This window comes from Rutilus rutilus, assembly GCF_951802725.1.
Source record: "Rutilus rutilus genome assembly, chromosome: 9".
In the NCBI taxonomy this organism is placed as follows: Eukaryota; Metazoa; Chordata; class Actinopteri; order Cypriniformes; family Leuciscidae; genus Rutilus; species Rutilus rutilus.
The window spans coordinates 20,572,326-20,585,678 of NC_140223.1; the positions used below are offsets into that span (position 1 = coordinate 20,572,326).

A 13,353-nucleotide genomic window follows, 5' to 3' on the forward strand; every position below is an offset into this window, starting at 1 on the left:
TTATTTTCCTGTTTATCACTGTAAAGCTTAAACAGTGCTATAAATGTGACTTGACACGAGAATTTCACAATAGTTCTGCTTCGTTACAGTTTTATTTTGAATTATACCACTATTAATTACATTCATCAATACAACAAATGCATGCCACATTATTTCCATTTTATGATGAACGTATGTATTTTATAATAATATAAGCCATTAGGTGTCGCTGCGCGCGCAGCCTGCAGTGATTCTGAAGACGAACGCCAATCAGAGTCCATCCAGATTCTCAAGTGTCCGATCCATTCTAACACGAGGAGAGGGAGAGAGAAGGGGAGAAGGGTAAAGGACAAGGGACAACACGGAAGAAGCTGGAAACACCGGGAAAGGTTTACGTTTTAAAGAGGAATTTGGACGATTGGGGATCTTTGGACAGGGGAAATCCCGTAAAGGGAAAGTCAAGATCGGCAAGAGCATCAGACATGAATCCGAGGTGAGTTTATGTTAATGCATGTAGCCTTATCGTGTGAGTTACCTGCGGCGCGTTCAGGTGTGCTAAGTGAGCGCGTGCCAACATACTTACCTGATAGATTACGATAACTGGCGCTCGTGCATGCAGGCGTGTCTGGACAGCAGGAAAACTTATTGTACTTTTTGGTCGGATTTTCTTTTTTAAATACTACTTAGTATGCATCTTAAAATACATATATACAAAATATCTTAAAATGTTTTCATCCCAAAATTTGACAACAAATAACAAAACAAAATACAACTTGCCAACCAGAGTGACTACTATCACATAGCCTACTAGGCTACATACTACAACATATTTCATTCCGTCTGTATAGCTGTTAGAACAAAACTGATCAATATACATGCTTAAAAATAAAGGTTCTTCAAGAGTTCTCAAGTTCAGCAAGGAGTTCAAGTAGGAACTCTATCCTGATGAAGAACCGTTTTTTTTTAACTGTGTATGGTTTTGAATGAGTTATATTGTTTTTTTGGAGATTAATTTTTTTTTTGTTATTGACTTAAGACCAGTGGTTTCTGTGTTCTTTAAAGCACCAGTACATGGATGGTTGTCTGAACAACAAGAGATTAACATAAAATTTAACTTAATTCAAACCTTTTTTTGTTAAGAGTGTGTGCAAGAAACTGCGATCTGTCAATAGGCCATGGCATCTATTACACTGACATTAGACCTGCTAATAAAAAGAATAATCTTACTTGAGCCTTCATTTTCAGAATAAATAATTAGCTAAATAAATGAAAATGACACACATCTATTATTGAAGCTCACAAAATTTCCAGTGGTGTAGTTACATCATAGGACTACATTTTTTTTTTTTGTCAGTGTGTTGGGTAATGCAGTCTATGCATAATTTCTGCAGCTTTTCTGTCTAAATATCAGGATCAAATAAATGCCTGTGTAAAAGTGTGTGAGTTAAGACTTATGAATTGTGTCACTATAGATAGTATAGTACTGATGCTACAGATACACCAATAAATTATCTTACAAATAATTAAACTAATCTTAATTTTGGCCAGATAATAATTATAGATTGAATTGTTCAACTTCAGTGTCAAGGGCATCTAATTGTTTGAGATCAAAACATTGCTTACCATCTAAGTTCTCGTACAAAAAAAACTACTGTAGCACTTTATTTTAAGGTGACGTATTTACACGTTACTGCATTGTACTTACTAGTAATAACAGTAAATTATGCATAATTACAAGTAACTAACCCTAAACCAAACCAAACCTTAACCTTAAACCGTCACTGTGTAGTAGCCTAAGTACATGTTAAATTAATATTACTCAGCCTACTTATTTGAGTAAGTACAATACGTCACCTTAAAATAGGCAGTACCAAGGCACTTTGATATATAGGATATATACCATACATATTCCTCAAGGTTCTTCCAAAAATACCATGGTACAGCCATACAATATTAATAACATGATTGTACTTTTTGTTGTGCAACTGTATTAAATTAATCAAATTGAAATAAGACATACATTTTTATGCAAAAAGTTAATCAGTGTATTTGTGAGTAAACATACAGACAGGGGTGTGCCGTTTCAGTATTTATTTTCCTGAATAACATTATCACGAACGCAACACAGAAGTTATGGCCACCAGGCTATGTGTGTTTAAGTAGTTCACAGTCATAATAACAGCTACTCATAACGTAAAAGTATGTTGTGATACGATAAAACGCCTGTCTCTTTAAGACGAAGCCTCTATGTGTTGAGAAGTTCAAGTTGGGGTCACTCTAAGTTCCTGCCCTCGATTTTACCTTTTAGTTTTATTGTAGACTGACATCACACGAGGCGCTAAAACACTCACACAGCCCAGAAGCCCATTATCATCTCCAGTCGCGTTATTACATCCATGCAAAAATAGCCAAGGAAATTACAAAACATACAAAAAAACCCGAGGAAAACTGATGGAGGAGTACGCACGTATTTTTTTATAGGAGGAGTGAGTGAGAGAGAGAGAGAGAGAGAGAGAGAGAGAGCGAGAGAGAGAGATAGGAGGAGGAGGGACAGAGAGCAAGAGGGAAGGTGAGCAACACGAAATTCATTGCAATTAATAATAAAAAAGAGTTGGCAGTCGTGCTCGGAAAACTGGCATGGTTTTGGGAGGCTGGCAGTTCAAAGTTGAAACGTCAGAAATGACTCCAAAAGACTGTTGAGATGATCATTAAGGGAGACTTAGATCGGATGGCAGAAGAGATCGGGCATCCAGGTAACGTTCAATGCTCTTAACATTTTAACCATAGCCTCTTCATCAACACTTTATTCATAGTTATACACAATATTATTCCGAGCAACTGATTAAGCTGTTTAAATTGTCAGCACTTTTTGGAGTTAGATGTAAATGTTTTAAAAAATCATGACCCGATTGTTTGCCTTTCGGTATTTTGTATTGCACATTTTAGTAGGCTGTTATTAACCCCACGATTATTTTCAGCATGCAAATGCTTATTTTTTTGGAGAGATCAAAAGTTTTAAAATATTTAGAGACGTTAAAGTTTTCATTTTTTGCCTTGAGATAGCGAACAAGGGACTTTACAAAGTAGCCTACAAGTTTAATCGCATTATGAATCCAGAAGTGTTGTGATCGGTGATTGGCGGTGTGATCATCACAGTGACGGGGCTCTCAGCTCATCCTTAATTGAGAATTCATGGTGTTTCACATGCGAGTGATTTGACTTGAAAGAGAATGATTCGATTTTAAAGACAGCTACACGATGCCTTGCTTAACAGTTAAGTCAGAACGCAAATGAACTATTTAAATTCTGCATGTTTTGAGAGTCTTAGATTGTTGATGTCACTTAGGCTATTTTAGATTAGATTCTCTGTTTAGACTGAACAACATTTCGCAGGTTTATTGACTAGCTCTCAGTAATGTATTTTGTTCAATGAAAACTAAAGGATTTAATGGAGTGATATAATTTTATACTGAGTCAAACAAATATATTTTTTAAAGACCCTGCCCTAATCATAGATGTAAAACTAAGAAATAATGGCATGGCATAATATATTGTGTATAATACTTTTAATTAACATTTAAAAGTGTAACATGCTCTTAGAGAGAATGAGAATATTCACATGCTTGCCTAGATTTTTATTTTATTTATTTTCAACTTTTCTACTCCATCCAAGATTTTCTTATGGTAGGTAGCCGAACATAAAACCGATATAGGCCTAGATTATGTGATATGTGGTTAGAATATTTCCATCTCATCCCTGACCATAGAGGCCACATATAGGGGATGGTGAGCAAATCCTCCCAGTAGTATTTATGAATGAATATCCAGAGCTGCGTGTGCTGATGGAGCGCGCGAGAGAATATGATCGCAATAAGACAAGCTGCAACGCATCATGATATGCTCATTTCCAAGCTCCTACCTTCAAAATATATGCAAAATGGTCGATAAATCTAAATTGTTTTGCTGTTTGACTTTAAACCACTTTAAACAGGCACGATCCAAGACGAACGCTCGCTTCTTGGTGCCAAGAGGTTTTGCGCAGGTTTTACCTTCCATTCACAAAACGAGCATGTCTTAGGAAACAGTAAAACTTGAAAAATAAGTGATGGCAAACTCTTTTACAACACTTAAAACTGACATTAATTAAAAACTAATTTAAAACATTTTTATTCTCTTTTTATTTCTTGAACACATGTTGGCTATCTGAACTTTAATTAGGCTATTTCAAATTAAAGGGCCAACATTCTTTAAATTATGCTTGTCATTTTAATGTATCCGTATATGTTTTTCTGTTTTATGTGCCATTCCTTTTCCTGAAACAACAACAACAAAACAAACAAAATACAGCTAGGCCTATAAATATTTATTGTGTTTCTCATGTTTACAACGTCTATACGCCACTTCAGGAATTTTGAAAGATATACTTTATGACTGATTGACTGTATGTTCCTTAAAGGCACATTAGACTAATTCTACGGGATAAATCTCTAAGGGAGGACGCTTTTGCGGTAAAAAAAAAAAAAAAAAAAAAAAAACAGAAAGAAAGATGACAGACCGAGGGCGGAGAGAGAGAGAGTGAGAGAGAGGAAGTCTTAAGAACACGAGCAGACCCCTGCCTCGCCCCTAAACCAGCAAAATGACAACAGAGACAAAACACAGGGCTAATGAATACCAAAGCACCTAAAATATGACCCATGCACTGTCTTTAATCCAGTCCATACCATACCAAATATAGCAAATAGACCAAGCTGTCGCATGATGCGCTGCACACCCAAACAAGTGACATTTTATTCAGCATCGATAGCGTTTGTATTTATATTCAAATTAGTTATTCAAATTAACTTTATTTATTAAGTAAAATGTTTTTGAGATTGACGACCCATTTAGGCTAATGTCAAAAGTCAAAACCACTTTTGTTGAGACGTTTTAGAAAAAGGCTTATTCGTTTAAATGATTCGATTCTCATATCATATTCACTCAAATGATCTGATGCATAAAAGACGCGTAATGTAAATCCGCAAGCTCATAGGCTATGATTGAGAGGAAGTAGGCTGAGTGTTTAAGCGTTAAGTTCAAACAGTCGTTTTAAAACACGTCTTTCATCACTTCCCTTTTAATCTTAACACGTTGAAGGTCTGAAAGGATTTTTATTATGTTTGTTGACAACGCTTGCTGTCTGACAGATTTTCGTTCTTTGTATTTCTAATAAAAACTTTCAGGTGAAGGTTTAACCGCAGCCCTCTTTCCATTTCCCCCCGTTTCTTTCTTTATTGTTTACATTTTTCCTTCTATTTTGTCACCTTCTTGTGCTTAATAGAAGTTGTTATAAGCAGCACGTTCAGGACAGTACGGCACGAATCGTTGTAAATCACGCGCTCATATCTGCTGCTTTGTCAAACTCTCACAGCTAATGGAAAGACCGTGAGCTAAAAATGGCTATTCACCTTAAAATACACCTGTCAGTGATGAGACGTGTCCGTGGGCAGCAGGGGAGGAGATGAGTTACACAACGTTAGTGCTTTTATTAAGACAGATGCGGCCTGAGAGGAAATTTTGCGGGTAATGTTTGTTTGGTTGAGGCGCTTCATTGTGGTAACTTTGCCTGCAACAGGCAACTGATATCATTTCGTCTCTTTGTTTCTGTGCGTTCGTGAAAGTGTATCCTCTTTTATATTGACCTAATTACAAATTATTACAAATATATAATCGTTTAAAAAACGATAAATGACGCGCAGTTAGAAATCAAACGGAATACATGATTTATGAATTAGGAAAATTGTATTGAATAACCTGTAGCCTACCTCGAGTGTCTTCAGGCTGACATAAAGGAGGAAGGTAGCCTACAGGTGCACTGCAGACCGAAAATAGCCAGCTCCGGCATTATTTCCACAAGACGGAAATGTTCAAAAATAATTTAAAACCATGACTTCTGATTTTAAGCGTTGTTGTTTTTCCCTGATGTGCAAATGTTTTTTGGCACCGGGCTAAATGAATTGTTTTGACACAAAAAAATTTACACAGATAGGCTAATTGTTTTATAAATATATGTTGTCAGTTAATTTTTTTTTTCTTTTCTTTAATTCTGTCCATGTATGGTTTCTCTGCCTCACTGTGTTTATTTCTATAGTGGAGATACCAGAATGACAAGCGCGTCCTCGTGCGTCTCTACAGTGCGCAGTTGCTCTTTACTTCAAAGAGAGACAGAGATGCAGCTTTTTTTGTGCATCACATTTTACTGTTTTAATTTTAATAAATAGGAATAGTGGAAACCAGACCCCCCCCCCCCCCCCCCCCACACACACACACACACACACACAGACTAATTATAACTTGATTTCTTAACAGTAGGCTATGTAGCTTTTTTGTACAGGCCTACATGTCAACTGTTTAGATTGGGTTAGCCTGATGAGGTTACCTTAGCAACAGTTTGAGCTCCTTCCCTCAAGATCAGTATCAGACACTGCAAAAAACAGTATGCTACTAATTTCTTAAAACTTTGTTGTAGTTTTACACACATGCACACACGCAGGAAGCGTCCTCATAAACCATATTTACGTTGTAATACCCATGTTATTATACAAATTTGTGTCCTCATAAACCATATATACAAGAACACACGCAAATATATACATATATTAGTAATTTCCTGAATGTTGTTTAAATGGGTTGAAGGAGATGAATAACCAGAAAATTACTGACAGGAATTTCTTTCAAAAGTCAAACCACTAAAAGTCATTGAATAATTCACACATTGTGTATAACACTGATTTTTTGGCGTTGTGGTTGAATTTATAGGGTAGATTGCGTTGCTGGATTTAGGGGCTAATTAAATGGAAGCTTATGACTACAAACTACAGTATTCATCTAAGAGGATTATTTTATACAATGAAATAAACAATGAGAGGAGGAACTGATGTTGTGATGACTGTATTTATTTAGCTTCTTGTTTCCCATCAGTGAAACCAGCCCCTGAGGGACCCTAAATATCCTTTTTATCTACAGACTATCCTTACGTAGCAGGGTTTAAACAATAAACATTACACATTTACCAGAAAATATTATGTTTGCGAATTGTTGCATTCAGCTTAGAATTTAAACTTGCCATTGTTGGTCGAATGTTTATGCAGTAACTTGTAGGAACCCTCTGACAAGTGATCTTTTGAAAATGGTTTGATTTGTAAGTCACACTTCTATACAGTATACTACAGCAGAGTGTCCTGTCATGAATTTGCTGCATTTTTTGTCCCTGCTGGTTTATGCCTGCTGTTCATCACACTTGCAAAACCTTCAGTCTGACTTTGTTTAAAACTCCACACACCACCTCTGGAATTCTTTATCAGGAAGACAGCAATATGAAAACATGTTTATACTGGCATTTGTCCTCTGTCTTTTTTCTTTCTTTTTTTGTTAACTACTTCACTGTAAGTTTTAAACATGTGGGTTTGTATCTTGATAATGACAAAACCATTGCAGTTTCACTCGGTCAGCTATAGCTCACTTTTATGGAGTTCTTCTGATGCTCGTTGTATTAAAGGAAAAGCTGAATTGTTTGCCCTCAATTCCTTACCTGAAAGTCTACAAAGATATCAAAGAGTAAATGAAGAACCATATTCAGGCTCAAGAAAATGCACACAAGCTTAAGTGTTCTTTTTCATATCTTTTAAGGGCTGCCAGTCAAGTTTTACAAGGTAGTCTAACACGAACAGATGTGTCAGTAATGTGTGTTATATTTCAAAAGACAGCTATTTAAAAAAAAAAAAAAAAGGGAATATGCATGGCCTCTTATACCACTGTACTCAAATAAGTAAGCAAAATTCAGCTGCATTTGATAAGCATCTAAATCTGGTAGTTTATATTTGTCTGCAACAAATTTCTGGCTTCTAATTGTTGCATTTCTCTTCTGTTTCAGGTATTGGTCTAAAGTCGATGCTGGATGCCATGGAAGTCCCAAGTCATGCTAGGCACCTCCTCTTGCAATTGAACACACAACGAACCAAAGGCTTCTTATGTGATGTTATCATTGTGGTGCAGAATGCACTGTTCCGTGCTCACAAGAACATCTTGGCAGCCAGTAGCCTCTACCTTAAGTCTCTTGTTGTTCATGACAACCTCATCAATCTGGACCATGAAATGGTCAGTCCAGGTGTGTTTCGAGTCATTCTTGACTATATTTACACAGGACGCTTAAGTGAAGGTGACCCCACCTCACCAACTGAGCCAAATATCGGTGCAGTGCTGGCGGCTGCAAGTTACCTGCAACTGCTGGATCTGGTGACTCTATGCAAGAAGAAGCTGAAGAGGAATGGGAAGTACCATTTACGTCCTAACCCTGGGTTTTTACCTTACAAGATAGACCCCAGTGGCATGGGGGGAAGGCGGTTTCGAATATCTCCCCCTGTCATCCACTCAGTAATGAGCACCCCTCGACCTACACCATTAGAGGACCTGCCCTCCCTCCCACTGCCCCCCCATGGTGGAGAGATTTATGCACCAGCTCACACCCAGGGTCCACCACCATACCCCCCAGCAAAGGCATCCCTGTCGCCACAGTCAGGCCTGCGCTTGGCCCCTACTGACAGGAACTGCTCATCTGTCTATGGCCTTGACTTGTCCAAGAAAAGCCCCCAATCCCAGCATCCTTCTGGTCATCCCCACTTGATCTCCTCACTTCACCCAGAGGAGGAGCCTGAGGGGGAGCTAGACCAAAGCACATCGCTCAGTCCTAACGATGGCTCCAGAAAAATGGAGGGAGCCCATCATGCGGGGTCTCTCACCCCACACCCCTTCCCCCTACCCAATCATCCACTTGCACCCCATCTTCCCCACCTGCACCGTCCTCAGGGCCAAGAACCTTACCCCTGCCCTCCCAGCCCAGAACCCATGGAGGACTCCAGAGAACAAGGTCGAGATGGGTCCAGCATCTATCGGTGGGTGAAGAATGAGCCTTCCAACCCAGAGGATGAAGATGAGGAGGATGAAGAGGATGACAGTGGAGGAATGGGTGAGCAGGATAAAGAGAGACACCACCAGCACATGAACCACCATAAGAATAGCGAGGAAAAGCTGAACATGAGTGAACGGGGCTATGACAGGGGGACTTGCGATGATGCAGAGGACGAGAATGGGACCGGCAGCGAGGAGACGGGGAGCAGTGAGGGTCGTCCATCTCCATCTGTTCCAGGTGGAAGATATCACATGCCGTACGAGCCAGAGAGTTTCGGGGATAACTTGTACGTGTGTATCCCTTGCGACAAAGGCTTCCCCAGCTCAGAGCAGCTGAATGCCCATGTGGAAACGCATAATGAGGAAGAGCTAAACAATGGGAGTGAGGTGGACAACAACAGCAGCAAACCCATCAATGCCCATGGACCTACAAGCTTGAACAGCACTGGTGGCCTCCACAGCCCTTTCCTAGACAACAAATCGGCACAAAACCTCCATTCCATTGGACTTGGGGAGATCATACGACCATATCGCTGTTCTTCCTGTGACAAGTCTTATAAAGATCCCGCCACCCTGAGGCAGCATGAAAAAACCCACTGGCTTACACGCCCATACCCCTGTAGCATCTGTGGCAAGAAGTTCACCCAACGTGGTACCATGACACGCCACATGCGCAGTCATTTGGGCCTAAAACCCTTTGCCTGTGACGCCTGCGGCATGCGTTTTACTCGGCAGTACCGTCTGACGGAGCACATGCGCATCCACTCCGGAGAGAAGCCCTACGAGTGCCAGGTGTGCGGTGGCAAGTTTGCACAGCAGCGCAACCTCATCAGTCACATGAAGATGCACAGCAGTGGAGGAGCTGGTGGAGGACTGACTCCTGACGGCAAGCTGAAGATGGACTTCTCCGAGGGGATTTATCCCCTGAGCAAGTACGCAGCTGAGCATTTGGGTCTGAAGCAGGAGAAAACCTCAGACCTTTTTGCAGCTTCTCAGCACCTGCTGGCTGACGCCAAGGTCATGGAGAGCCTCTACCCGCTGTCAAAGCTGGCTGTGGAACACCTCGGCCTCACTCACAACAAGATGGACATCCTGAACCCGTCTTTGCCGCCCACTTCCCAGCAGCTCTCGGCAGAGTCCCGCACCATTGACCGCTACTCTCCCAGCTAGAGGGGGGAACCACTAACTATACTTTCTAAAGAGACATCACTGTATACCATTCACAGTATTCAACTCTCACCTCATCTTCATTTGAACCTGCACCTCAAAGAGTGGAGGCCGGAATGTGTTGGCCATAAAAATGCACAAAGCTGTTTAATTCTGAACGTGCCTTTCTTTGCAGATTTTGCAGTACGTGCATTTCTTAAAATTACTTTTCTAAAAGGAGGAAACTGCTTTATTTATAATCTGTTTTGACCGTTGGACACTCAGACAATGCAGTATTTATAAAAAAAAAACAACTTCTTTTTTGTTCAATCACCGAGCCAAACAACCAATTGAAAACCAAAAAGAGATTGTTTTTATTTATTTTTATTTTCCTTTTTTTTTTTGTATGATGAAAAGCCAAAGAGAAAATGTCAAATGTTACAAAAGAGAGTTGCAATCGTACCCTAAACCTGTGTACTAAGTATTATTGGTGTATATAGAATGAAAAAGCACATATGAAAAATATTCAGGGCTTCTGTCCAGAATGGAGAGAGTAATCTGGACAAAAGAAAAAGCCAAATCTTTGGGATTTTATAGTAATTGGAGGACTTTTTATAGACTATTTTTCGGAGTACTGGATCACCTGTATCTGATTTTCCAGCTTTGTGAATGGCCCAGTTTTTTTTCCATACTAAAGGGAGCAACTAACTGAAGAGTGTTTGTTCCAGGACTTAGGTAAAGTGATCTAAGCTTTTCTCTGCATTGATGTAGTTATCCCCTTCAGCGTGGAATGATAGTTCACAGAGAGTGCCTTTTTTTTGTTTTGTTTTTACCTTCAGGTGTATGGTCCCGAGCTATTTAGTGTCTTTGTTCCATTTCCTTTCCTCAAATGCCAAGTGCCTTAAGCTTATTGAAAAAGTAGCAAGTACTGCCCTGTGATCTCACAACTGGAATATCTTTGTGCATATTCCGATCATGATATAACAATCTGTGTCCACGTGTTTCGGTCCATCTGGTGCAACAGACTAAGCATGGGTGGTGCCTTTGAAAAGTTCATATGCTTCAGTTGCATTGCAGTCGACCCCTTTGAAAGATTCTCTGCATGACTAGATGTTTAACGGTCACAGCGAAGGCACTTTTGTGTATATAAACAGTGACATTTTGTAAGTGATTGATTCAGCAACACCTTTAAGACCTTTCCTTATGTGAAATGTTTGAGAGGGCCTCCTCACCCCTATTACAGTGCAGTTAATTTCAGGCTAATGTGACGGCTTTAACCCCGTGGTGCCTCACACACACACACACACACACACACACACACACACGTACGTAGAGCCGTTAATGTGACAACCATCTGAACATGAGGAGCAGGGCTCTCTCTCTCTCTATCTGATACTGTGAGGGCAGATAGCAGCAGCTGGTCCACTCAGGGTAAGCCCTGTGAAATCTCAGATTTTCGCTTGTCTTTCCCACTAATGTTAGATTTTATGCCAGTTGACCAGGCCCTGTGATCTGATCATGCACCCTAATCCCCCAGCTACCGCACTAACATATCATAAGCTACACTTACAACAATCAATCCTTCATTTCTTTCAAGCAACATGAAACACAGTAGCCTTTTAGGGTTGCTTCCTGAATCCTTTATGTCTTACAATTCATCTGCTTTGACTCTAAATAAATCGTTTTACCGTAGATGTAAATGCTCTAAATAAGATACGGCACCTGCTGTTTTTTATTCCAAAGACCATGTTGACATTTTTTGTCTTTTCCTCTTCCAGACCTTAAGTGAAAATTTTTCGTTAACCACTAGTTACAATTACAACCTCAGTTGGTGAATGTGAAAACTTAAACCACAAATGCACTGTGAAAGAACTAGTGAATCTTAAAGCTATAGAGCTTAGTGAATATTGAACATGTAATTTGGGCAAAATTACCTGGGCTTTACTCTGTAGAATGTCAGCTATACAAAGTGTTTCTGTTTTCTTTTTTTTTTGTATTTTGGTCAGATTGAACTCTCTTAATCAAAGCGAAATGACATTGGTGCTTACCTCAGGACTGAGCCTATCAAAGAGTGGGTGACACAATGCTTTAGCAATAGTTTAACATAAAAACACAAACATATTTGCTGTCTGTGTCTTATACATTATAATTCAAGCACACTTTCTGAAGGGATCTTATTGTTTTTTAAACATGTGGTATATTGTTCTTTTTTCCCCCCTGAAATGATTATTTGATATTTTTTTTTCTGATTAGCCTATGCAACTGTCTACTATTTTTACATTACAGAATACTGTAGTTACACAATGAAACGGTAAATGACTTAATTACCATAAAAGGCAAATTTGTAAATTAAAAATGATTTCTTGATAAGAATTCTGTATGTTTCTCTGTACACTTGAAGGTACTTAGAGTTATAAAGCACAGTTTGAAACTCACACATGCACTAAAAGAAATGCCAGACAGCAAGTCCGATTACTGTTAACGTTATGCTGTATAAGAAATGTTGTGTGTTTATCAATAATTCGCCGCAATGATAAACACTTGGCCGGGTTGGTAAGGAGGGAAGCATAGTTTCTGAAGTTGATTGACCAATTTGTTCTGGGCGGGCCTGCAGAAACTTTAGCTGACCTTTTTGCCGAGAGGCAGGATTAGACTCCCAGTGAGGTTTTGTATACATGTACTATTAAACCACACGCATGAAACCAGCTTGTTTGGGGCGAGACAGATGCTGAAATTTCCCAACACTCTTAAGTGGACAGCCGAGATCCAGAAATTCCTCTCAACTTAATTTTGCAAAACACATGAAAACAGTCTGGGCACGGAGGTTTGTTTGTATCCAAACGAAACCCAGAGCGTAAACGGAATACAAATCTTCTGACTCGAGGCATAGAACAATATTACAGCTATCATAACAGTTAAAACTTTGACCGCAGACATATTAATACTCGCTGAGGAGATGTGGCAGTCCGTTTGAAGTGGATTTCAGTGGTGGGAAAATAAATCTCACACTCCCCTTCTCCACCATTCATTAGCTCGCTCGCATCGAAAATCTATCGCTCTCTCTTTCCTGCTCCCCGACAGACAAAACAAGAGAAAAAAAGAAAGAAATTTTCCACTTCGGTTCCAAAAGCAAACGAAATATGAAGTGCCTCCGCATTCACTTGACGGCTCTGGGAATGTAGAGGTGTGCGAGTCGGGGTCAGGGGGCAGGTGAGATGTTTGCTTGTGTTTTTTAACGCTCCAGCAATCTGAACCTACGAGAAGCGCTTCTGTTAATGGAACGGT

The 13,353-nt window shown here is 39.7% G+C and overlaps 1 protein-coding gene across 2 annotated transcripts; it reads left to right on the forward strand.

The window, feature by feature from the left end:
- Window positions 1-228: 228 nt before the first annotated feature.
- hic1 (hypermethylated in cancer 1) lies at window positions 229-13,151 on the forward strand. Of its 2 annotated transcripts, none has more exons than XM_084419042.1 (2): window positions 229-472; window positions 7,889-13,151. In XM_084419042.1, exon 2 carries the CDS (start codon window positions 7,906-7,908, stop codon window positions 10,090-10,092), a length of 2,187 nt encoding a protein of 728 aa, XP_084275168.1. In that variant the 5' UTR covers window positions 229-472; window positions 7,889-7,905; the 3' UTR covers window positions 10,093-13,151. The 2 variants fall into 2 exon arrangements, with proteins under 2 accessions (XP_084275168.1, XP_084275167.1); XM_084419041.1 differs by lacking the exon at window positions 229-472 and adding an exon at window positions 2,510-2,732.
- The last annotated feature ends 202 nt before the right edge of the window (window positions 13,152-13,353 follow it).

Bases quoted from the DNA above. Each gene is read 5' to 3' on its own strand.
- hic1 (XM_084419041.1), top strand. From the start codon at position 2,681: ATGATCATTAAGGGAGACTTAGATCGGATGGCAGAAGAGATCGGGCAT. The intron at 2,733-7,888 runs GTAACGTTCAAT...CTTCTGTTTCAG, and splicing joins AGAAGAGATCGGGCATCCAG to GTATTGGTCTAAAGTCGATG.